The 25769-nt window shown below is 52.0% G+C and overlaps 1 protein-coding gene across 2 annotated transcripts in view; it reads left to right on the forward strand.

Annotated features, from left to right (window-relative positions):
• The window catches only part of LOC133358970 (AP-3 complex subunit delta-1-like), a 76629-nt gene that overhangs the window by 34493 nt on the left and 16367 nt on the right, over positions 1–25769 (forward strand). The window contains exons 9-23 of one of the 2 annotated variants that reach the window (XM_061577351.1): positions 2443–2492; positions 7430–7479; positions 10128–10176; positions 11246–11391; positions 12012–12160; positions 13666–13875; positions 16096–16348; positions 17347–17492; positions 18032–18194; positions 18603–18674; positions 19161–19230; positions 19808–20010; positions 22777–22856; positions 24029–24212; positions 25227–25352. In XM_061577351.1, coding sequence (XP_061433335.1) covers positions 2443–2492; positions 7430–7479; positions 10128–10176; positions 11246–11391; positions 12012–12160; positions 13666–13875; positions 16096–16348; positions 17347–17492; positions 18032–18194; positions 18603–18674; positions 19161–19230; positions 19808–20010; positions 22777–22856; positions 24029–24212; positions 25227–25352 — 1951 coding nt within the window. The remainder of the gene's footprint in view (positions 1–2442; positions 2493–7429; positions 7480–10127; positions 10177–11245; positions 11392–12011; positions 12161–13665; positions 13876–16095; positions 16349–17346; positions 17493–18031; positions 18195–18602; positions 18675–19160; positions 19231–19807; positions 20011–22776; positions 22857–24028; positions 24213–25226; positions 25353–25769) is intronic. The other variant, XM_061577352.1, reaches the window with a different exon arrangement.

Raw genomic sequence — 25769 nt, forward strand, 5'->3', positions numbered from 1 at the left:
GGAGAGTTGATGGTTTGAGTGGAAGGTGGTGAGGAGGAGGTGGTGGTGTTATTGTTTGGAAGGGGAGTCGCCTTCCACAATAACGTCGGGTAACTGCCCTTCTGGGGTTCTTTCTCTTTTGTGCCTCTTTTCTGCCACTAACTGTGAGTCACTTGAGCTCTTTCTGACTAAAAACTTATCTAAAGAGGTTATCATACGGTAAAACCTTCGTCTGGGCAAGCGTCATGCACGCTGACCAAACGTGTCTCAGCCGTACAGGTTCTTGCAAGTTGCGATTGCCCGTTCGACCTCCGAATTTCGTTCGATTTCCGGGCCAAAAAATGTTCGCGAATATCGTTGGAACACCGATTTGTTCGAGTTCTGGTGCGTTCGATCTCCGAGGTTCTACTGTATAGCCAAGCTGGCGCCGCTGTGAATGCGGAGTTTGAATTTGGGTTTCCGGCTACCCCGTGCCTCAATGGCGGTCCTCAACTGTTCGCGAGTTGACTGATCTCGGCGCCGTCACCAGTGACGGAGCAACAGATACCACCGCATGAAATGTTTGTTTCTCCGTATCGTTTCTCCGGATGTCCGACTCTTGAGAAGTGGAAGAATAAAAAAGAACGTCGGCTTGACTGCCGTACGGCTAAACGTAATGGGTCTCGTAGCAGAGCGTGCGGGGAACGTGCAAAAACCGCGTCGCCTGTCGCCGCAGCCGTTTTCCCAAAATACCGGAAGTGCAACGTCTCTCTGAATTGATGCTCATCTAAACAGGCGCCAGAGGTCGCAACCGGGTACCCGATACCCGTACCCTACCCGATACCCGGCTACCCGTACCCGGCTGGGTACGGGTAGCCGTTTGCGACCCTGGTGCGACCGGGTACGGGTACGGGTAAGGAATCAAAACCCGTTTGCGACCTCTGACAGGCGCTAAGCCAGTGTTGTGATTGAGTTGTTTTTGTCCCGCACCTCCCGATCGGCATGGTTGACCACGTACGTTGCAGAAGAAGCTCAACAAACACACGCGCATAATTTGGTGTCGTGACCCCTGACCTCCGACTCGTTGACCCGGAATTGACACGTCCGGCGATTCGATGCCGAAAGAGCGGTGATTTGGGCAGCGCGTGCGAGGCGAGCGTTGCATGCGGACGCACATCATCATCATCATCATCTGAGAGAGGGGTTCTTTAACTCTATTTTCCCGGTGGATCGCAACAACAACAAAAAAACTGTGCCCTGCACTGGCAGGCTTCGTGACGATCATATGTCACCAAGTCGTGGAGCATCATAACATCATCCGTATTATCCTGTACACGTGACCACTTTTGCCGCCTGGTCTATCTTTCATTAACGATAAGCTGTAACTACAGTCGAATCTTGTCTATCCGTTGTTCATCTCTCTGGCTTCTCACTAAATTATATCACTTGTGCACTGCACTCTCATCTCTAACTTTTATTTCTCTCTCATCTTCCCAATGTCCATCTCTTGTTCAGTTTGCGTTTAGTTTGTTGTCTTTCCCCCCCGCATCTCCGATTAGCACGGTTGGCTACGTAACGGTTCGAAAGGAGTTCAACGTACATACATGCATCTCTCTATCTCTCTATCCCTTGCTTCGTTTGTCTCCGCGAGCCATATGTACGTGCGTACGTTGAACTTCTTTCGCACCGCACGTAGCCAACCGTGCTAATCAGAGGTGCGCGGGACGGACAATAATCTAAACACCATATCTCTCGGCGAGCCATATCTCTCAGCGAGACATATGTACGTGCGTACGTGGAACTTCTTTCGCACCGCACGCAGCCAACCGTGCTAATCGGAGGTGCGGGGGAAGGACAACAAACCAAACGCCAGATCTCTCGGCAAGCCGCTCCAAGAGCTTGCACGGATCAGATGTTGCCCGCGCGGGGGAGTTCCAGTTGAAGAACCCTGCTTTGCCGTAGGGTGCTCGTTCGCCAATTAATCTTGGCTGCGCTTCCATCTTAAAGCACCTCACCCCCCCCCCACCCCCTGGGTTGCAGTCGCGCAGGCCGGTTCGCGTTGGAGATGGACCAGAGGTCGCAACCGGGTACCCGATACCCGTACCCTACCCGATACCCGGCTACCCGTACCCGGCCGGGTACGGGTACCCATTTGCGACCCTGGTGCGGCCGGGTACGGGTACGGGTAGGCCGTGAGTCACTCGTGAGTAACTGTTTGTCACTCATTTCGGGTAGGGTATGGGTACGGGTAGGGAACGGGTACCCGTACCTGGCCGGGTACGGGTACCCATTTGCGACCTTGGTGCGGCCGGGTACGGGTACGGGTAAGGAATCAAAACCCGTTTGCGACCTCTGGGGTGGACGGGCGGGAGATGGGTTGGCGTCACCACCCGTTGTGCTCGGCGTTGATCGGTTGCTAACTCGAGTGCCGCCCCCCCCCCCCCCCGATCTCCCCCCCCCCGCACCCTCCCTCTGTGTTGGCAGCACTTCGGCGATGTCGCTGCTGTACGAGTGCGTCAACACCGTCATCGCAGGTACGGCAGCGCGGTTGACGGGGGCGGGGAGGGGGGGTGGTGGGCACGGTTAATGGGGCGGCACTGGATACCGCAATAAAACGTGGGGGGGGGGGGGTTGTGGTGGTGGGGGTGGGACCCACAGAGCTGCTTTTCGTGTTTAGTTGTTGGCCTTCCTCTGCATCCTCCGAGTAGCACGGTTGGCTACGTACGGCGCGAAAGGGGTTCTCCGTACGTACGCGCGTACAAACACGGGACTGCTCGTGCTGAAGCTGAGACGCTGCATCTGCTTGACGGCACATGCCTGATCATTACATGGCAGTGATTATAAAAGCTGTTCTCCGATAAAGTAATGACAGTTGCATTATGAAGTGACCGTTACAATGTGAATTTCGGTGTCCCTTGTCAATAAGATATTGAGAATCGCAGTGGGCCCGCATCTCATCAATAACGGTCGTTGAACCGAATGGGATTCGGTCCAGAGCTGACTGCTAAAGATGCGCAAACAGCGAGAGGAGCCACTCGTTGAAGCTGCCTGCCCAGCTGTAGATGGGATCCCATTTCAACTAGAACAGGGGGGTGGGGAACGTCCGGCCCGCGGGCCGTATAAGGCCCGCAAATTAGTCTGTTCCAGCCATCACATTTAGGGGCGAGTTAATTAAATGTTTGACAAAATATAACGGGCTAATTTTTAAGTTGATAATTTTGTACGGCCCGCGAATGATGTTATAAACATCCAAATGGCCCTTGGCAGAAAAAAGGTTTCCCACCCCTGTTCTAGAGTAACAGAGTTAGGAAGGAAAAATATAATTCAATAAAAATAATTCATTGTATCGTGGTACTGTATCAAATAATATAAGTTCGAGTGCCATTCGACAAACAAAATATTTTTTATTTAAACCTTTCGTGACTGCAGGGATTCATATTCTTGGTTCTTTCGGTAAAGTCACGTAGAAGGGAAATAATAAAATAATACAAATATTAAGCAATAAAAATTCTCACGACGTTTCGACTGCAACACAAGCAATCATCATCAGGTGTGAAATCCACAGCAAGAAAATGTTATTTTGCCCTTCTCCGTGACTTTTACCGAAAGAACCAAGAATATGAACAAAATTCGCTTTCATATACAAGGATCTCAGGAGGCAGCGCTATGATATCCACCTCCGTGGGTCGTTCTCTACCGCAAATAGTTGAACTGCTCTGCACGAGAACTGACGTGACCCCGAAAAGCACAGTCGGGATAAAATTGGTGACGGCGAAAAGAATACAGAGACAGCGTGCACACGATGCAGACAGTAGGACACCACGGTGGCGAGATGTTAATGATCTCGCCTGGAATGGACCTGCCCCCACCACCACCACTCCCACCACCCCACCACTCCCACCGCCCCACCACTCCCACCATCCCACCACTCCCACCGCCCCACCACTCTTACCACCCCACCAGCTCTCCACCCCACCACCCTACTTCTCCCACCACCCCACCTGCACTCTGCTCCACTAGCCCACCAGCCCCCACCACTCACCACCACCCCACCAGCCCCATCCCATCACTCCACCACCCCAACAGCCCCCCTATCCCACCACGACACCAGCCCACCACCACTGCACTCCCACCACCCCACTACTCTCACCAGCCCCCCACCCCACCACCCACATCACCACCCACACCGCCCTGCCGCCCCCCACCACGACCACCAACCGGGAGTTTAAACTTGCAACCTTCCTCGTGTGAGGCTGTTCGCTCTGACCGCAGCACCACTCTACCAGCAATAGCCGGCCGATGTTCGGGATCCATCCTCGAGTCTGAGCCAGTTATTATTTCTTGGCAACGGTCTTCAAACCGGTGTCGTTATTCCAAAAGAGCTTACCCTGTTGCGGCCAACATGGGGCATTGGCGATGGGCTGGGCTCGTAAGAGTGCGTGATGAACAAACGTTCCGACTTGCTCACAGGGTGAATTCACATGCGAGTGACGTTGGAGGAATGTCGTTGTTGTTGCCGTGATTTATGTTGCTGCTGCTGTTGTTGCTGTTGCTGCTGCTGCTGTTGTTGCTGCTGCTGCCCCTGTCGCTACCTACGCCGATTCTTTTGGCTGCTGACGACGCTTGGTTTGTCCGACGGTGTGGCCATATCTCCCTCTCGCCTTTCTCAAAATCCAACTGCGCTTGCTTGGCTGCGAAAAAAGATTGCCACGCTTCTCTTTGTAATTTTTTCGCTTTCTGCCGAGAGCACCGAGCCCCAATCGCCTCCGAGCCTGGGTTCGACACCTGGCGCAGGGTGTCTTGCACAGGCTCGTAATGGATGGGGCAGAGCAGCGCCCTCGCCCCCACCCACCCACCCACCAGGAGGTTGTTTGACTCTTGCTCCACCACGTTGGTTATTGCGGGTGGGCTGTTGAGGGGGGGCAGAAGCCCAAGACTGTTGCTCGGATATCACTTTCCACCGGTCAGTTTCAGTTTTCAGTGAAATTTATTAGGATTTACCCTGTGAGCCATTCGGCTCTTGATTTGGGTTCAACCGCAACAAACAATAACATTACAAGATACACCTAAAATTAATTGCACACAAATCTAAACATCACATACGTAAACAATACAATCCTACAGAAAAAGCACAACCCGTCCATGGTGCATATACAGAAAGTGCAAAAAAAAAATCCATTTCGATGTTCGATCCCAATAACACAGCGCTTTGACCAATGCACGTCCGTTGCTCTTCTTTGTCCAAAAGAGTAATGATGATAATAACGCCACCAATAAAATAACAAAGTGACGGATTTGTCCTGGAAAGCCTCGGCGAGTCCAGACTTTTAGAGGGGTCCTAGGTGAAGGATGCGTTGCCGATTTTAACTTGAAGCAGTGTTTTTAGTTTTTTCGCCGCTTTGCTTCGCAGTCGGGGCTTTGCGCTTTGGTCTCGCGGCGATTCAAGGTGTGACGGTGTCGCCGTCGTAAAAAAAATGTCTGTCGGTCTCTCTCTGTCCAATCGCCGCTCGGTTTGCGGTTTAGAGACTTTCTGTGCAACAGCAGATGCCTTCGCAACTCACCCCGACCACCCCAATTCTCCCTCGGTCCGTTCCGATCATCACCACTACCCACCCACCCCAATTCTCCCTCGGTCCGTTCTGATCACCACCACCCACCCACCCACGTGCGCCCGCCAAATCGTTTCCATGTTTCCTTAAGCCTAATGCATGCATTGTACGATTGGTCACGAAAGAGGATGCAGTGACCCCTCCCGATGAAATTCGGATACCGTTCGGCTCACCCCCCCACCCATGTTTGGCACGGGCCGCCCTGGTGCAAGGAACAAAATGGGTCAAATTTCTCTCCTCATCCGTAGCCCGGTGCCCAAGTCCCCAACCGCCCGCCTCCCAGGCCTGTAGGCGCCGGTGCAGTAGCACAACCTGCACACCCGATAGCAACCGGTGGCTGACGCCCGCTTCTCGGTGCTCAAATAAATAATTTGATCGGGCCCGGTCAGAACTGGGGCCGAGAGTATGTGGTGGTCGGGACGAGTGTGTGTGAACTCTATCTGTCGAATGATTGCACGGCGTATCTTCGGTATCGTCCACGCACACACAGAGACTCGAGTTGGAAGGTATTTAAAAGCCCAGTGGGGTTTTTAAATACCTTGGCGGGCCACGCGTTTTCACACGCCACCTCGGTTACATCTGGCACTGCAAGAGAGCCTTGAAGTGAGAGGTGTGACTGCGCTAAAATTCGAAATTAGTGTTTGGCAGCTTGAAAATATTTTCAATTCTAAGAGCCGATTCGTGCAGTTAAGATGCCTGCAATGGTGAAAAACTATCGTTTGTGGGCCATTTCGAAGTGGTAGGGCCTTAGGTGGCTTTTGGACCCTTATTAAATTAAGTTTTGGGCCACATCCAGCCCATGGGCCATAGGTAACCTCCCCCACCACCACCACCCCTGAGTTAAATTCGTGGCATGGTGGGTATTTCCCACAATGCTCCCTCTCAGCTTATCAGATTATTTATTCATACCGGAGGAATCCGATGAGTTGTAAATCTCATTTTGACATGTCCAGTAAGGGGCGGGTCATAACGTTATAATGACAAACAATACAAAAACGCAATCGGAGTACACAGTTTAGGAAAGGTAAACCAATCACTTAATAAAAATATACAGATAAAACAACAACTTTTTTTTATCTTACCGAGCCCACTGAGCTCTTCGCTTATTTTTCAGAAGTGACCTGGTCACAAATGATAGCTCAACGAAGTTGGGTCATCATCGCGTGGAAATTCACAGCAGCAAAAACGCCGTCGAAATAATAAAAAATGCCACACGACCCGACCCCTCTCCCAGCCCACTTCGCTTCGCTAATCAGACAGTCCAAGTAGCCCAGGCAGAGGTCGTAATCGGGTATCCGATACTCGTACCCTACCCGTTACCCGGCTACCCGTACCCTTTTGTGACCCTGGTGCGGCCGGGTACAGGTACGGGTAGGCCGTGAGTCACTGGTGAGTCACCGTTTGTCACTCATTTCCCAACGTCTTGTCTCTTCTCACAATTCAAGTTCCTAGAATCAACCCACCCGCGCCTGCAACATGGCTTCATCCCAGAGATCGCAATCGGGTACCCGTTCCCTACCCGATACCCGGCCGGGTACGGGTAGCCGGGTATCGGGTACGGGTATCGGGTACCCGATTGCGACCCTGGTGCGGCCGGGTACGGGTAAGGAATAAAAACCCGTTTGCGACCTCTGAGCCCAGGTAGGAAGGCCCTCAGCCTCTCCCTGGAACCATGGCCCACTCTAGCCCCGTGCGTGTGCCAGCGTGCACGCGCGCACACGCGTGTGTGTGTGGACGATAGCCGTGGTGCGTCTCCTGTCCTCCTGGCTGCTGGCACGGGAGCGGGGGTCTCTCACTAACGCTCGCGCCCCCCCCTCCCCTCTCCCGCTCTCTCCTTGCCTCCCTCCGTGTCATGACCACAGTTCTCGTTTCCTTGTCTTCAGGGATCCCGGACCACAATGCTAGCATCCAGGTAAAGGAAAGATGACGACGACGACCCCCTTGACCCGAATACCTCCTTGACATCTAAGTATAACCTCCCTGACTGAAACGCTCCCATGACCCCCCACCCACCCAATGATCTGAACTCTGACCCAGACTGAACACTTCCCATGACCCCTCCCATGACCACCCCTACCACCCCTCCCCCCCCACAATAATCTTAATTCTGACCCTCGCACGTGGCCACTCGTATTTATTTGAATGTGGACGATTGACCCCCCCCCCCTTTTGACCTGCCCCTGACCTTTAACCCCGCTCAGTGCTACTCTGACTGAGACTCGACAACGAGACCGTGACCGTTTTCTTCCCTCCTTTACCCCCTTCGAAATGTGACTTTGCTCTTTAATATTTTTCATTTATTTTGAGTGTGGTACATCCAGATGCAAGGTATGTACACCATTCTCCTATGGCATGCACGCTCTCTACATTAGAGCTAGATTACTGTGCCTGTCATGTGCAATCGTAGGGTACCAGCTTAAAATGCAATGTTACTTTAATCTTGGACTCTTGAGTATTTTGTTTACATTGTTCAATGCTTCCGTGGTGTGATGCATTAGCCCGTTCAGAAATTTGGTGATGGCGCTGCTGCTGCTGCTGCGTTGGCAGTGGTGCACAAGCACAATTAATAACAACAACTAAAATCAACACTTACTGGATATGTGTGAAAAAGAGCCTTATAGCGCATCAGATTCCTCTAGTATAAATAATTTTTCTGGTTCGGAATAACACTGCGGCCTTAAACAGAAAAAAACACTTAAAGACGACGTTTGATGCAATGGGCCCTTCGTTTGCAATTATTATGATATGAAGAAGAGCCATTGCAGTGTTATTTATGAATGTGTTGAGTTTTCGTAACTTAATTTGTTTGAAAGCAAAGGATTACTTCTGGATTACATTTGTATTCCCGACGTTTTCAATCGCTATCCCATAATCCCATACTTTCAATGCCTTCTGTCTGAATCCTGTGATGATGAAACCACCAGTGCTAAAGCCAAAACACTCCCAAGCCGTATCTCGTGTCAAAATATGTCTAAATGTGTTAGCCTGGCCCTTTAAAAACAAGGAATTACTTTTGGATTGCATTTTTAAATCAGAGGCTCTAACTCTCACTGTATCTTGTAATCTAAGACTCTAAAAACAATACCTGTGTGGTGAGTTCCACGGAGACACACTCTTGAACTTGGAGGCATCACGTTTATTATACGGCCCCAAACAGGTCTACTACTTCAACGTAACAACACGTTAACTAGACCACAATGGGGTAACTACATAACCGGGTCAGTCGGCTAACACACTGCCTGACCCACGATGCCGAGCGTAAAGACCGAGGATCGAAGAGACGTAGCACCAACGGGTTCCATTTGAGCAGACAGCCCAGATGGCTCTCGGGACCTCCCTTTTATGCTCCCGAGCCTGGCCCCGCTCCGCCTTCGGCAACGCCCCCTGCTGGATCTCACCAGAAGGCCCTCGACTGAGCACCACGTGTCCCCCAAGCCACCCTTTGGGTCCCCTCGCTACCCGGTCCCGGTCACGTGCCCTCTCGGGTTCACCCAGACTGTCACGTTCTTACTTGCCCTCTCTCTCTGACCGTCGCCAGAACCATGTCCCCTAGGGCCCCGCTTCCACGCCATGCCCACTCTGGTGGTGCCAGAGAGAGGCTCAAGACGCACAGTTCAACTCTTGTGACAGTAGCTGGTGCTAAACACCATAGTGACTCCTTTACATCGCTACATCTGCATTCAATTGTAATGTTAAATTGTGTTATTTTGGGGCTAACAGAAGAATTTAGATGCAACAAACGATAACAATAGCGATGCTACAGAACAAAGGAGAGAACAATAGCGACAAGATACAGAACAAAGGAGAGAACAATGGTGACAAATACAGAACAATAGCGACCAGATACAGAACAAAGGAGAGAACAATAGTGACAAGATACAGAACAAAGGAGAGAACAATAGCGACAAGATACAGAACAAAGCAGAGAACAATAGCGATGATACAGAACAATAGCGGCAAGATCCAGAACAAACAAGAACAATAGCGACAAGATACAGAACGAAGCAGAGAACAATAGCGATCAGAGACAAAATACACAGGAGAACAATCGAGTTTGTTTTCTTGCCAGGGTCACCAACACCAGTGACGTTTATCTGAACTGGTCCTCGGCCTTCCCATAGGTCGACTCAGCCTCAAATCAATACCCGGTGCAATGTGTGAACATCCTCTTAGGTTTTTTCGGTAAAGTCACGTAGGTAAAAAATGTAAATTAATAAAATAAAACAAATTAAAAAATTCACGACGTTTCGGAAGCAACACAAGCCTCCGTCTTCAGGTGGAACCGTCACAGCCACGACAGCTGTATCAAGTAAATGAGAGATCACAAGAAATACTGCCCCGTATATATACTGGTTGAGGGGGGAAGGGCCAGGAACGGCACACTTTTTTATTAATATGTGAACATCGCCAGGCGTGGCGTTTGCCACCCATCCTCCTTGTGTGCCATGCTGACCTTCATCGCTAACAGCACTTGCCCCAACAGTCTGCTGAAGGCTATACGGGGGGTCTTTGTCTAACGGAGTGAGTGTGTGTGTGTGCGTATAACCCCGTCGCCCTCAGCTCTGTGTGCAGAAACTACGAATTCTCATCGAAGACTCCGACCAGAACTGTGAGTCGTCGTTCTTCTCGCTCGTTAACCGAATCGATGGCCCCTTTAGACGTGGTTACCCCGCGCTGCCGAGATGTTTAACTCCCTTGCCTGGTACGCAGGAGATTGTGGGTTCGATCCCGACAGTGACGCCTGTTTATTCTGGAGTTTGCATGTTTCTCCCCGTGGTCGCGTGGATTTTTCTCCGGGTCCTCCTCCGTTTTTTCCCCTCCACATTTAGAAATATGTTTTTACATTATTTCGATGTAAAGCTTTCGTGACTGCAGGGATTCATCTTCTTGGTTCTTTCGGTAAAGTCACGTAGAAGGGAAGTAATAAAATAATAAAAATAAAACATAATAAAATAATTCTCACGATGTTTCGGCCACAACGCAAGCAGCCGTCCTCAGGTGAAGAACAGGTCTGTCGAGAAGACAGACCTGTTCTCGCGTCTGAATTCAGACGCTGTCTTCTTGACAGACCTGTTCTCCACCTGAGGACGGCTGCTTGCGTTGTGGCTGAAACGTCGCGAGAATTATTTTATTATTTTATTTTTATTATTTTAATTGTTTCCATTCTACGTGACTTTACCGAAAGAACCAAGAAGATGTTTTTACATTATTAGATTATTTGGCTGCTTATGATACATTTTCACGCGATGAGCAACTTCGTTGAGCTATCATTTGTGGCCAAGTCCCTTCTGAGAAAGAAGCTAAAAGCTCAGTGAGCTTTAGATGCTCAAATAAAATAGTTTAGTTCTATTTGTATATATTTTTTGTATCAGTGATTTGCTTACCTTTGCTGTACTTAGCACGCCTATCGTGCTTTTGTATTGTTCGTTGTTGTAACGTTCGTTCTGATCCGGCCCCTACTGGACATCTGTGAGAAAGAGCTTTATAGTCTTAGGTTTTTTTCGGTAAAGTCACGTAGGCAAAAAAAACGAAATACTCATCAAAATAAATAATAGAAATAATAATAATAGAATTAAAATAATAAACAAAAAGCTTTGTAACTCATCAGATTCCTCCCATCAGCAAGTGGGCTCACGGGTTTTGTCTGTCTCTATGGCTTCCCCCCCCTCATGAGCCAGTGAAGTACTTGGGGCTGCTCGCCATGTCCAGGATCCTGACCTCGCACCCCAAGGCCGTGCAACCGCACAAGGACCTGATCCTGCAGTGCCTGGACGGCAAGGACGAGTCGATCCGCCTGCGCGCCCTCGACTTGCTCTACGGCATGGTGCGTGTGTGCGTGCGTGCTTGTGTGCGTGTGTGCCTGCGTGTGCGTGCGTACGTGCGTGTGTGCGTGTGTGCCTGCGTGTGTGTGTGTGTCTGCGTGTGTGTGTGTGTATGTCTGCGTACCTGCGTGTGTGTGTGTGTGTGCGTGTGTGTGCTTGCCTGCGTGTGTGCGTGCCTGCGTGCCTGTGTGTGTGTGTGCGTGCGTGCGTGCCTGCGTGTGCGTGTGTGCGTGCGTGCGTGTGTGCGTGCGTGCGTGTGTGCGTGTGTGCGTGTGTGCGTGTGTGCGTGTGTGCGTGCCTGCGTGTGTGCGTGCGTGCGTGTGTGCGTGTGTGCGTGTGTGCGTGTGTGCGTGTGTGCGTGCCTGCGTGTGTGCGTGCCTGCATGCCTGCGTGCGTGTATGCGTGCCTGCGTGTGTGCGTGCCTGCATGTGTGCGTGCCTGCGTGCGTGTATGTGTGCCTGCGTGTGTGCGTGTGTGCTGGCTATTATTCGGAGAGTTCATCAGACCCATCCGCCCATCGTTTTGTCTGGCCGGTTATTGCTCTGCTTTGCGGCTGACGATGATCGCGTCCTCCGCGTGCCACCCCCCCCCACCCCCTCCCTGCCCTCTCCACCCGCCGCAGGTCTCCAAGAAGAACCTGATGGAGATCGTGAAGAAGCTGATGTCTCACGTGGACAAGGCGGAGGGCACGTCCTATCGCGACGAGCTGCTCACCAAGATCATCGACATCTGCAGCCAGTCCAACTATCAGCACGTCACCAACTTTGAGTGGTCAGTTCCCCGCCGCCCTCGCCTCCCCCCCCCCCCTTCCCGCCTGCCCGCGCACGTGCGACAAGGAGCGACGCTCACAACAACGAGCGAAACGCCAGGGCGGCTGAAACGCGGAAAGTTGGCACAGTGGTGGGCACACAGGTGGTGCTTCGGCCAGTCATCTCAGTCAGTCGACAGAATGGCACCTGGGTTTTTACCGTGACCTCCTGCCAGCGGGCGTTCAACACTTCACGTAGCCTCAACGTGCACGTAGCCTGGCACGAGCGCCGTGGTGACGTCGCCACCACTTAGTTGGCGAATGACGGTTGTTGTGTAGGTACGTGAGCGTGTGTGTATGTAGGTGCGTGTGTGTATGTAGGTATGTGAGCGTGTGTAGGTATGTGAGCGTGTGTGTATGTGTACGTCTACATGTGCGTGCATGTGTGTAGGTACATGAGCTTGTATGTGTAAGTGCGTGTGCGTATGCATGCATGTATACGTGTGTTGTTATGCATGTTCACGTGAGCTTGTGGTGTCGGTACGTGAGCGTATGTGTACGTTCTCTCGTATGCGTGTAGGTACGTCAGCGTGTGTGTAGGTACGTCAGCGTGTGTGTAGGTACGTCAGTGTTTGTGTTGGTACGTGAGCGTGTGTGTGCGTGTGTAGGTACGTCAGCGTGTGTGTATGTAGGTACGTGAGCGTGTTTGTGTAGGTAAGTGAGCGTTTGTGTGTAGGTACGTCAGCGTGTGTGTGTAGGTACGTCAGCGTGTGTGTAGGTACGTGAGCGTGTGTGTGTAGGTACAACACACGTGTGTGTACGTTCTCTCGTATGTGTGCAGGTACGTGAGCGTGTGTGTGTAGGTACGTGAGCGTGTGTGTGTGTAGGTACGTGAGCGTTTGTGTGTAAGTACGTGAGCGTGTGTGTGTGTGTGTGTAAGTACGTGAGCGTGTGTGTGTAGATACGTGAGCGCGTGTGTACGTTCTCTCGTATGCGTGCAGGTACGTGAGCGTGTGTGTGTAGGTACGTCAGCGTGTGTGTGTAGGTACGTCAGCGTGTGTGTGTAGGTACGTCAGCATGTGTGTGTAAGTACGTGAGCGTGTGTGTACGTTCTCTCGTATGCGTGTAGGTACATGAGCGTGTGTGTGTGTGTGTGTAGGTACGTGAGCGTGTGTGTAGGTACGTCAGCGTGTGTGTAGGTACGTGAGCGTGTGTGTGTAGGTACGTGAGCGTGTGTGTGTGTGTAGGTACGTGAGCGTTTGTGTGTAAGTACGTGAGCGCGTGTGTGTGTGTGTAAGTACGTGAGCGTGTGTGTGTGTGTGTAGATACGTGAGCGCGTGTGTGTGTGTGTAAGTACGTGAGCGTGTGTGTGTAGATACGTGAGCGCGTGTGTACGTTCTCTCGTATGCGTGCAGGTACGTGAGCGTGTGTGTGTAGGTACGTGAGCGTGTGTGTGTGTAAGTACGTGAGCGTGTGTGTGTGTGTAGATACAACACACGTGTGTGTACGTTCTCTCGTATGCGTGCAGGTACGTGAGCGTGCTGGTGGAGCTGACTCGGCTGAAGGGCACGCAGCACGGGCCGCGCGTCGCCTCGCAGCTGCAGGACGTGGCGGTGCGCGTGCGCGCTGTGCGCCCCTTCGCCGTGCGCCAGATGGCGCTGCTGCTGGACGAGGGGCCCCAGCGGGGGCTTGCCGACGTCCTGTCGGCCGCCGCCTGGATCTGCGGGGAGTTTGCAGAGTGAGCAGCGATCGCCCCCCCCCCCCCCCCCCGCCGCCCCCCGCCCTGCCACACCACCCGTCAAACTCCCCTTGCCTCCCCCGCCCCTGTCCCCCCATCCCCCCCGCCTCTGTGCCACACGTCCCTCTCCTGTCTTCGCGTATCCCCGTCTCCGCTTTACCCCCCCCCCCCCCCCGCAAACCTCTCCCCCTGCTTCCGTCCCCGCATGTCCCCCGTGTCTCCCAGAGGTCGCAACCGGGTACCCGAAACCCGTAGCCTACCCGATACCCGGCTACCCGTACCCGGCCGGGTACGGGTACGGGTAGCCGTTTGCGACCCTGGTGCGGCCGGGTACGGGTAAGGAATCAAAACCCGTTTGCGACCTCTGGCGGGTGGGGGGCGGGGAAGCGCCCGTCTCGGTTCACCGGCGTGGTGAAGTATGTCCAAACAAACTGCCGTGGCGGTGGATTTGCCACGGGGGGGGGGGGGGGGGGGCACATGTCACGGTGGGCGCACGGACGAGAGAGAGAGAGGACAAACAATACAAATTAAAGACGGTGAGAATCGAGACCAAAGCGAAATATCGATTAGAATCTGGGATCTGATCAAGAGTTTGCATCGTGACGATTCGTCGAAATTTCAGGAAGGAGTCATGTTTGCATAGACCACAATACCTGCAGTCATAATGCAAACAAAAAACATAACTCTGATAATGTATGCACTGTCCTTGAAGTTGATTGGTCCACACCCGAGACAGCGTTCCTTAGAGCCTAGTCTCACATGGGTTGGACCAGATGACGCCAAAATGCGCACAACTCAGAGACAATGCACCATCAGAGTATGAGAGCTCGGGGTAAGCATTTACACCATTGGTACCTGATTTGCCAGTAAAAAATATGATAATTGTTTTTTTACCCTTCTCTCTGGCAACAAAACTGACACCTTTTTACGAGGAGTCATGACACCAATGGTGTACGATGTTAGGTTGTTGATGGCAATTTTGTCTTATCGCTATCGCCATCGTAAGATCGAAATATCGTCAGTCGGACCCCATCGTAACTCGGGGACTAACCTGTATCTGCTTTCCCAACCGCTGGCCTACGCGTGCAGTCATGTCGTGCGCAGCGGCAGTGAAGTGTTTCGCCTGCTGAATGACAATTCCCACGTAGATAAAGATCTATTTGACTTTACCCAAAGACCCAAAGAGTTTTTATTGATTCTAGATTTGAAGTTTTCGTGACTGCAAGGATCCATACTCTCTTTGTTTTTTTCGGTAAAGTCACGTAGGTAGAAAAAGACAAACGCATAAATTAAATCGCGACGTTTCGGAAGCAACACCAGCACATCTGTCATCAGGTGTTGACTGCTCCGGCAAAATTCTTCAGACGCCTCGGTCATTTTGCTGGTGCAGTCAACACCTGAATGACGGTTGTGCGTGTGTTGCTTCCGAAACGTCGTGATTTAATTCATTTGTTTTCATTTTCACCTACGTGACTTTACCGAAAAAACCAAAGAGAATGGATCCCCTTACCCTGTGCGTGAATTTCGCTGAACTCATGACCTCGATGATGTTGAAGGCTGCCCAGCTGATGTTGTAGCCCTGCATCTGAAGCTGCACGTCATCGACACCACCACCATCAGCATGATCAGCATCATCAGGATCAGTAGCGACATCGTGATCAACATTCGCAGCAGGAATAGCAGCAACATCCGTAGCAGCATCGGCAATAGTGTCAAGACCAATATATTTTAACCGGTCCCTGGGGCCTTCCTTTTGGGTCGACTCAGTCTTCAATGAGCACTTGGTGCCATGCCAAGTGCTAGCCACACCCACCCATCGCTCACAGCGCTTGCCCCTTAAACACCTGAACCCAGAACGGCAATGACCGTCTAACCTCCCACCCTTCCCCCAAAGAAAATCCCTTCCTCTCCTCCCCCCGCCTGCTCTGATGAGTCCGATGTGCCCGATACCGTCGACTGCCCTGGCATCACCGCCCGGCAACGTCCTAATGTTGCAGTGTGTTACGTGAGGGAGGATGTGTTGAATCACAAATATTTCACAGCTCTTGCTCCCACCGATCCTAAAAGGCTACGTGGCGGCGGTCGGGGTGGGGGGTATGGGATCTGACGTATGCGTGCGTGCGTGCGTGTTGAACTTCTCGCGCGCGCGCCGTACATCGCCAACCGTGCCCTTCGGAGGTGACGGGGAGGGACAAGAAACTGACCTTCGTCTCGTCGCAGGCACCTGGAAGAGCCGCGCGTGACCCTCGAAGCCCTCCTGCGCCCGCGCGTGTGCACGCTGCCCGGCCACGTCCAGGCCGTGTACGTGCACAATTCCGCCAAGTTGTTCGCCTGGCTGCTGGGGTCGCTGTCGGGTCGCGACCCCGACGACCCCAACGACAACGCCGGCAGCGGCCTCGGCGACCTCGTCAGCCTCATGGCCGACCGCCTGCCGCCGTTTGTGAACAACGGCGACCTGGAGGTGCAGGAGAGGGTGAGTCGTCACCGCTTGCGAGCGCCTGTCCAGCGCTCGGCCCTGCTTAGCTTCTGAGATCCGACGAGATTTTAGAGGGGGGCAGGGTGTGTGGCATTGGTGCGGTGTGCGTGTCGCTCGTGAAGTGGCTTGTGGATTGTGTACGTATAACATGTACGTTTATTATGTTTTATTTTTATTATTTTATTATTTCCCTTCTCCGTGACTTTACCAAAAGAACCAAGACGATATGTACGTGTGTTGAACTTCTTTCGCGCCGTACTTAGCCCCGCCCCCCCCCCTCTCGATACGTTCCATTCATTGGCTACCACATTCTGATAAGCTCCCCCCCCCTCCTCCCCCTTAACTTGTATGTAAGAGCTTGCATCTTGGAATCCCTGCCTCACTTGATGCAGCAAATCTGGCTGTGACGGTCCCACCTGATGATGACGGAGACTCGCGTTGCCTCCGAAACGTCGTGATTTTATTATTTTATTTTTCGATTTAAAGCTTTCGTGACTGCAGGGATTCATCTTCTTGGTTCTTTCGGTAAAGTCACGTAGAAGGGAGGTAATAAAATAATAAAAAGTAAACATAATCAAATAATTCTCACGACGTTTCGGCCACAACGCAAGCAGCCATCCTCAAGTGAAGACCAGGTCTGTTCAGATGCTGTCTCCCCGACAGACCTGGTCTCCACCTGAGGACGGCTGCTTGCGTTGTGGCCGAAACGTCGTGAGAATTATTTTATTATGTTTTATTTTTATTATTTTATTACTTCCCTTCTACGTGACTTTACCCGAAAGAACCAAGAAGCCTGCTGTATATTCGGAGTTTGCGTGTGTCTCTTTCTCTCCCCTGTGGTCGTGTTATTTCATTTTTTACCTACATGGTGACTTTACCGAAAGAACGAAGAGTATGAATCCTTGCAGTCACGAAAGCGTCAAATCTAGAATTAGCCAACCGTGCTAATCGGCCGTGCGGCATGCGGCGTGCGTTCCGCGCGGCGCCGCGTGCAGGCGTCGGGCGTGCTGCAGCTGGTGCGCTACGTGCAGAAGCTGCACGTCAAGGACGTGGCCGTGGTGGCGGAGGTGGCCTCGCTCTTCTCCGGGGAACTCAACCCCGTGGCGCCCAAGGCCCAGAAGAAAGTACCCATCCCGGATGGGTGAGACCGCAGCGCTGACACCAACCACACCGATGACACTTGCGCGCCACCCGCTGCACTAGCGCCGTGGTGGAATCAAAACGGAAGGGCCCAGGACCGGTTAAAATATAGTAGTGTAGTGTATAGTGTAGTGTGTAGTAGTGTATAGTAGTGTAGTGTGTAGTGTATAGTAGTGTAGTGTATAGTGTAATGTAGTGTAGTGTAGAGTGTAGTGTATTGTGTAATGTATAGTAGTGTAGAGTGTAGTGTATTGTATAGTGCATAGTAATGTAGTGTATTGTATAGTGTAGTGTATAGTAGTGTAGTGTAGTGCATAGTGTAGTGCATAGTGTAGTGTATAGTGTAGTTTATATTGTAGTGTATAGTGTTGAAGTAGACGACAGATATGCCGTGGCACGAGGTTATATCGGCCTCGGCAGTAGGGGGGGGGGAGAGAAGTGGGGGGGAGGAGGCGGGGCAGGAAGTGGACCACCGCAGCAGCACTGGAGAGGTCGCCCACTTAGTGTCAAACAGCGGTTGTTGTTGTTGTCGTTGTCCAGGCTGGACCTGGACAGCTGGATTAACGAGCCCTCGTCGGGAAGCGAGGAGGAGGAAGAGGAGGACGGGGAGAACGAGGGCAAGCGGAAACGAGGCATCGTGGAGGAGCACAGCGATCCGAGTCAACGCCGGCAGCCGGAGCCCAGCAAGGACGAGATGAACAAGGCAACTTGCACACTCAGAACAAAGATCTCCCCTCCATGTGTAATGTTCTTGGAGGGAGACGGAGTCTTCGTCGAGGCAACACGCTTTATTTCACCAAACAGTTTACACTAATCCCTAACGCAAAGGGGTAATGGCCCCTTTCACCCACAACCTGGGGAGGTACAGCCTCCAGGCTATCGTACCTACGACTCTCCCTACTCCAGCCCTCTGGCTGGCTAAACCTAGGGGAGACTGACCCACCGCTGGTCCGGTGGGTCCCTGACCACTGGCCCGTCCGGACCCAGCCCTCACAAGAGCATCAGGCCGAGGGAACCTCAGGGTTCTAACCCCACGACCACTGCCACCGCACTGAGCCCCGGCCCTCGTGACCACGTGTTTTTGTGCCCCCCCCCCCCCCACCACCTTCAGATGCGGGAGCAGCGCAAGCGGGATCAGGAGAGCAATCCCTACTACATCAAGAGCTCCCCCTCCCACCAAAAGGTTCGTAACCGCCCCCCCCCCCCCCCCCCCCAGTTGTGTACTAGATTGCTAGTGAGCCGCTTACTACATCCAGAGTACGCGGACCGGACACATCACGTGCGATGTCTTCACATTACGGTTGTGTGCACACATTTGGCCATCACGTGGTGCTGATGTTTGTACTTTGTGTATGTGGGCGGAGTGGTAGCGTAATGGTTAGCGCTATGCTGCGCCCGACGACCCGAGTTCGATTCACGCTCACGGCCAACACCGGTGACGATTATCTGAACCGGTCCTGGGCCTCCCCTAGGTCGACTCGGCATCAAATGAGTACCTGGTGCGGTGTGTAGTAAACATCGCCACTTTGTGGAGACAGACGGCCGGGCGTGGTGCTGGCCACCCACCCCCCTTCGTGCGCCGTGCCGGCCTTCACAGTTGCTCGCAAACAGCACTTGCCCCAACAGAGGCTACACGGGGAATTCTTGCCTTTGTCCTTTTGTCCTCTAGAACTCCTCGCCAGGAGTGAATCACATCCCCGTCGTGGAGATTGACCTCGACGTGCCGCTGAAAATGCCAGGTAGGCGTGCCCCCCCCTCCCCGCCTTCGCCAACATGCAGCCCTCGGGTCCTGCACGTGGGGTTGTCCCTCCCCCGTGCCAGCGTGCATGTGCACTCTCCCTCCGTTATATTGATCCGTGACAGCCCCTCTGCGTATGATGGCCTCATCCCGAGTCTCGCCGAACGGCAGTTGAAGCAGGTGGGATCAGTCGTGACGGGAGGGGGGAGGAGCCATAGTTTAGATAAGCTCCTACCCCCTCCCCTGAACCAGTATATAAGATCTCGTCTCTTGGATTTCTCTTCACTTGATACAGTCAATTTGGCTGTGACGGTCCCACCTGCAGACGGAGACTTGCGTTGCCTCCGAAACGTCGCGATTTAATTTTGTTTATTTTCATTTTACTTCATTATTATTTTACCTACGTGACTATACCGAAACAACCTCAGAGTGTGCTGGAGAACAATGTACGCGCTACGGCTTGTTAATGCTTTTTTTTTTTTGCCAGACATCCCGTAGAGTAGTGAATTGCAATAACTGTCGACTTCAAGAGGGGGGGGACGACATGCGGTTTGCGTCTCGCCAATCGGCCCGCACAGGCTTGCACGCGTCGTCGGAGCAGCTGGCGCGGCAGGAGGAGGAGCGGCGACGGAAGCAGCGCACCGCGGCGGGCGGGGGGGAGGCGCGTCGCAAGGGCGACAAGGACGGGCGGCGGCGCAGGCGGCGGCACCGCACGGCCGACAGCGAGGAGGACATCGCGCCCGCGCAGACGGTCGACATCGTCACCGAGGAGATGCCCGAGGTGCTGGGCGCGCGCGTGTGTGTGTGTGCGTGTGCAAGCTACCCCGGTCTTTGTGGGTTAGTGCCAGGCTGTGATCAGTGAGGCCCCTTTCACTTAACCAGGAGATGAAATAAACGCACGGAGACACGAAAAACAATTTCTCGTCTGCAAAGGAGGCCTGGTGTGTGCGCGCGGATAAAATGCAGCGAGGTGGCACAGTGAGGATTACAGGTAGGGGGGCATCTGTCCATCATCTCAGTTGGTCAACCCACAGCATCTGGGTCTGTCCCGTGACCTCCTGTCGTTACTGCATCGCGCGCTTTAAGATGCGCTTCTGTGGCCGTCGGGGAACGTTTATTAGAAAGCCATTGGAGCTTTCGATATAAAGCTTTCGTGACTGCAGGGATTCATCTTCTTGGTTCTTTTCGGTAAAGTCACGTAGAAGGGAAATAATAAAAGACGTTTCGGCCACAACGCAAGCAGCCGTCCTCAGGTGAAGAACAGGTCTGTCGAAAAGACAGCGTCATTCAAACGCTGTCATTCAGACGCCGTCTTTCCGACAGACCTGTTCTTCACCTGAGGACGGCTGCTTGCGTTGTGGCCGAAGCGTCTTTTATTATTTCCCTTCTACGTGACTTTACCGAAAAGAACCAAGAAGATGAACCATTGGAGCTATGCATTTTTTTAATCTATGTTAACATTTTTTTTTCGAACTGCTTTTCGTGTTTAGTTTCTTGTCCGTCCCCCCTCACCTCCACTTAGTACGTTTGGCTACGTGCGGTGCGAAAGAAGTTCAACAAACATATACGATGCAGAAGCATCTTCTCACCTGACAAATGGGGTCTCCGTCGCCGCTCTGATATTGCGTGTTGTTATACGTGCTTCACGTGACCTTAAAGTTCACCGAATCTAGCACAAGAGCCACGGTGACGTCACCGCCACCTCGTGGGGAAAGACGGCCGTGGTTGTTGTTGGGGATGTGTGCCTGTGTGTGTGGATGGGTCGTTTGTGCATGCGCGCGTGTCTCTTGCCGGGTGTGTGATTGGAGCGGCAGGGAAGCGGTTAGCGTGCTGCGCTAGGAACCCGGCGACCCGTGGTCGATTCGTGCTCACAGCCAATTAACGGTGTGCGTCTGTGGGGAGCGACAGTGTAGCAGTTAGCGCTACGCTGCGCTACGAACCCGGCGACCCGAGTTCGATTCACGCTCACGGCCAACACCAGTGACGATTATCTGTTCTGGGCCTCCCCTAGGTCGACTCGGCCTCAAATGAGTACCTGGTACGGTGTGTAAACATTTACAAAAGGAAGACAAAGGCGACCGGGCGTGGTGTTGGCCACCCACTTCATCATGCGCCATGCCGGCCTTCATATTTGCTTCTAGATTTGAAGCTTTCGTGACTGCAAGGATGCACACTCTTGGGTTTTTTCGGTAAAGTCACGTAGGTCTATTTTACCGAGTTGTTGACATCCACCGCGTTTAACAGCGCTGCTGTTGTTTGGTTTTGGAAGCCAACATCGGCCATAATCCCTATGGAAGTGCTTCACTTGAACCTTCCCTTCGAGCCCCCCCTCCACCCTCCCAGTCCCTGACTGCCAAATTTAGATTAGCTCCTCCTCCCTCATTTAGATTAGCTCTTCCCCCCTCATTTAGATTAGCTCCTCCCCCCTCATTTAGATTAGCTCCTCCCCCCTCATTTAGATTAGCTCCTCCTCCCTCATTTAGATTAGCTCTTCCCCCCTCATTTAGATTAGCTCCTCCCCCCTCATTTAGATTAGCTCCTCCCCCCTCATTTAGATTAGCTCCTCCCCCCTCCCCTGAACCAGTATATAAGATCTTGTCTCTTGGATTTCTCTTCACTTGATACAGTAAATTTAGCTGTGACTGTCCCACCTGAAGACGGAGACTTATGTTGCCTCCGAAACGTCGTGATTTAATTTAGTTATTTTTCATTTATTATTATTTTATTTCATATTTGCTTTCTAATAGCACTTGCCCAACAATCCTTTAAAGGCTACACGGGGGATCTTTGTGTAATTGGAGGCCTGTTTACTGTGCACATGGGGGGGTGTGCTTGTGAGAGGAGATGTGTGTTTATCTGTTTTTGGATGTGCACGTGTGAATGAACATTTGCAAGAGAGTGTGTGTGTGTGAGCGGTGGCACATTCATTAGTGCACTGCGCTATGAACCCATTCCATTGCTACTTTTGCCCCTCCTGGACAGCTGTTGAAAAAGAGCTTAATGGCTCATCGGATTTCTCCACGATAAATAGAGATTCCAATTGCAATGTCCGATTCACTCGCAACCAAACATCGGTGACGAATATCTGAACCGGCCCTGGGCTTCCCCTAGGTCGACTCAGCCTTAAACGAGTACCTAGCGCAAGTGTGTAAGCATGAGTCCTGGAGAGACACGCCGGCCTTCATAGGCGCTCACTCACGAACGGCACTTGCCCCTCTGCAGTCTGTTAAAGGCTATAGGAAGGTGGGGGATGCTTTGTCTTTGTGTACGCGCCCTTTGGAGTTTCTCCATCCCCCCCCTCCTACCCGAACCTGGCCTCGCCGTCCCCCATGAGCCATCTCATCTTTAAGAGCCAGCGCCTGATGCGGTGAGCAAACATTCAGCAGCAGCGGCGGCGGTGACTCATGCCGCTGACCCGCTGCACATCCCCATGCCGCCGCTGTTGCCGTTGTTGTTGTTTTTATTAAATTGCTGCTCACTGGCGCAGTGCCGGTCTCCCCCGGGAGACGTCCCCCGGCTAAGCTCTGCGATGTTCGTGTTGACCCAGGACGCCCTCCCCAGTGACGATGAAGATAAAAGGTTCGACCCCAAAGACCCCTACAGAGCTCTGGACATGGATTTGGACAAGTGAGTATGTTTTTGCGTCATCTTGAACTCAAACTAAATTTCGATTTAAAGCTTCTTTCGTGACTGCAGGGATTCATCTTCTTGGTTCTTTCGGTAAAGTCACGTAGAAGGGAAATAATAAAATAATGAAAATGAAACATAATAAAATACAATTCTCACGACGTTTCAGACACAACGCAAGCAGCCGTCCTCGGGTGAAGAACAGGGCTGTCGGAAAGACAGCGTCCGAATGAACACCACCAAGCTTGGCAGCGTATATTTAAGCTGGGTTAGAGGAGGAAGGGTGCCTTGACAAAGGAATTTGCATATCACCTGAGGACGGCTGCTTGCGTTGTGGCCGAAACGTCGTGAGAATTGTATTTTATTATGTTTTATTTTTATTATTGTACTATTTCCCTTCTACATGGCTTTACGGAAAGAACCAAGAAGATCAAACTAAGCTGTTAACTATTTTTATTTTAGCAGGTAAGGCCTGCTGAGCTTGTAGAGCTCTTTTCTCGCAAGCGACCCTGGCCACAAGTGATAGCACAACGAAGTGGGTTATCATCATGTGGACATTTATAGCAGGAGCCAAACACGCTCGTTGATTCTAAACGTGGAGGGGAAAACCGGAGGACCCGGAAAAAAAGTAATCCACGCGACCTCAGGGGAGAGAAAGAGACACACGCAAACTCCAAATATACAGCAGGCTTCTTGGTTCTTTCGGTAAAGTCACGTAGAAGGGAGGTAATAAAATGATAAAAATAAAACATAATAAAATAATTCTCACGACGTTTCGGCCACAACACAAGCAGCCGTCCTCAGGTGAAGACCAGGTCTGTCGGGGAGACAGCGTCTGAACAGACCTGGTCTTCACCTGAGGACGGCTGCTTGCGTTGTGGCCGAAACGCCGTGAGAATTATTTTATGTTTTATTTTTATTATTTTATTACCTCCCTTCTACGTGACTTTACCGAAAGAACCAAGAAGATGAATCCCTGCAGTCACGAAAGCTTTAAATCGAAATTTATACAGCAGGCGTCGGGGATTGAACCCACGACCTCCTATATGCCGCTACTTGCTCACAAGCTGTCCCGGGGGTGGGGGGAGGGATGGGATCTTTGTCTTTGACGATGGCGGTGATGGTGATGATGGTGGTGACGGTGAGCGACGATGCCTCTGCTCGCTTGCCAGGCCGCTGACCGACGGCGACAAGCTGCCGGTGAAGACTCACCGCATCGTCTCGCCGGACAGCGAGAGCCCCGTGCAGCCGGGCAAGATGAGCGGCAAAGAGCAGGGCAAGGAGAAGAGGAAGAGCAAAGAGAAGGACAAGGGCAAAGACAAGGAGAAGGACAGGAAGAAGGGCAAGAAGGACAAGGTTTGACCCTCTCTTCTACCACCGACGTTTGACGCCTTCATCCTGTCTTGCGCTCGCTGATGCTCGTGCTAAACCCGACTCCAGCCGAAACCGTGAACTTGACTCCAACCAGAAACCCTAAACCTGATCCCATGCCAGAACTCTAAACCTGACCCCACCTAAAACCCTAAACCAGACTCCAGCGAGGACCGTAGACCTGACTCTAACCCTAAACCCTAAACCTGACTCCAGCCGAAACCGTGAACCTGACTCCAACCAGAAACCCTAAACCTGATCCCACGCAGAAATCTTAACCTGACCCCACCCAAACCCTAAACCCAACTCCAACCAGAACCATAAACCTGATTCCGACCCAGAACCCTAAACCTGATCCCACGCAGAACTCTACACCTGACCCCACCCAAAACCCTAAACCTGACTCCAACCAGAACCATAAACCTGATTCCGACCCTGAACCCGACTCCAACCAGAAACCCTAAACCTGACCCCCCAGCCTTAGAAACAAACCCGATAGACTTGAGCAGTCTTTACTCTTTGGTTCTTTCGGTAAAGTCACGTAGAAAGAGAAAATAATAAATTAAATACTAGCATACGACGTTTCGATTGCAACACAAGCAATCGTCATCAGGTATAAATGAAATAGAAACACAAATCTAGTATACTTAGAAATGTAATGTAATACAACAGAGAGAGTCGGATAACATAACAGTCAACACCCTACCTGGTTGATTACGTTCTTCCTGAGAATGCTAAATTTGAGAGAGAGAGATAAAACACAGAACCAGAGACATATAGACAGACATATAAGCAGACACATATCGCAGAGATACATAGAGAGAGAGACATACATAGGCACACAGAGAAACTAGGCCTCTGTGTCGAGGCCTTAAATAGTCTTTACTCCTGTGTCACCTACTCGCGTTCGATTGTCATAACCAGCGACCCTTGCATCGTTACCGCTATCGTTGCGCCGTCGTCACCATTGCCGCGGGGTCTGTGCGGGGTCTGTGACAGAAAGAGCGGAAGAGGCACGGCTCGCACGGGGACAAGAAGGCGGTGGCCGCCACGTCACATGACCCGGAGCCTAGGGGGGCGGCCGGCGATGGAGAGGGCGGCACCAGCACGCCCGCCAATGCAGACGTACGACCTTCACCCCCTTGATCTTTGACCTCTGGGTCCCTGTACATTTTCCAGGACTTCCGAATCTCTCGCGTCCCGGTGATGTGTGGTTGTTGGCGTTGGTGCTGTTTCGTTGTCAACCGTGGCTTGAGGGGCAAGAGATTTCCATTTGGAACTCTCGCCACCTGTTGGAGAATATGCATCTTGCGGTAAGATGGTTTCACAGAGCTCGTTCGGAGCTCGCTTCAATTACATCTTGTCTGCACGAGGTGGAGGTGCAACCTCCGCCGTACAAGCCTGCTCCTGTGTAGCCATTTGTCACGAGGCAAATAAACGAATTCAAGAAAATGCTGAATCAATTCGAGAAACCGCATTGTACGCGATGTTTCTTTTTAAATCCTTTTTATGAAGTTCGCTCGCTTGCTTGCTTGCGCGCTT

The sequence above is a fragment of the Lethenteron reissneri genome, chromosome 64 (genome assembly GCF_015708825.2).
Source record: "Lethenteron reissneri isolate LAM-NWPU_2019-01 chromosome 64, ASM1570882v1, whole genome shotgun sequence".
Taxonomy (NCBI): domain Eukaryota; kingdom Metazoa; phylum Chordata; class Hyperoartia; order Petromyzontiformes; family Petromyzontidae; genus Lethenteron; species Lethenteron reissneri.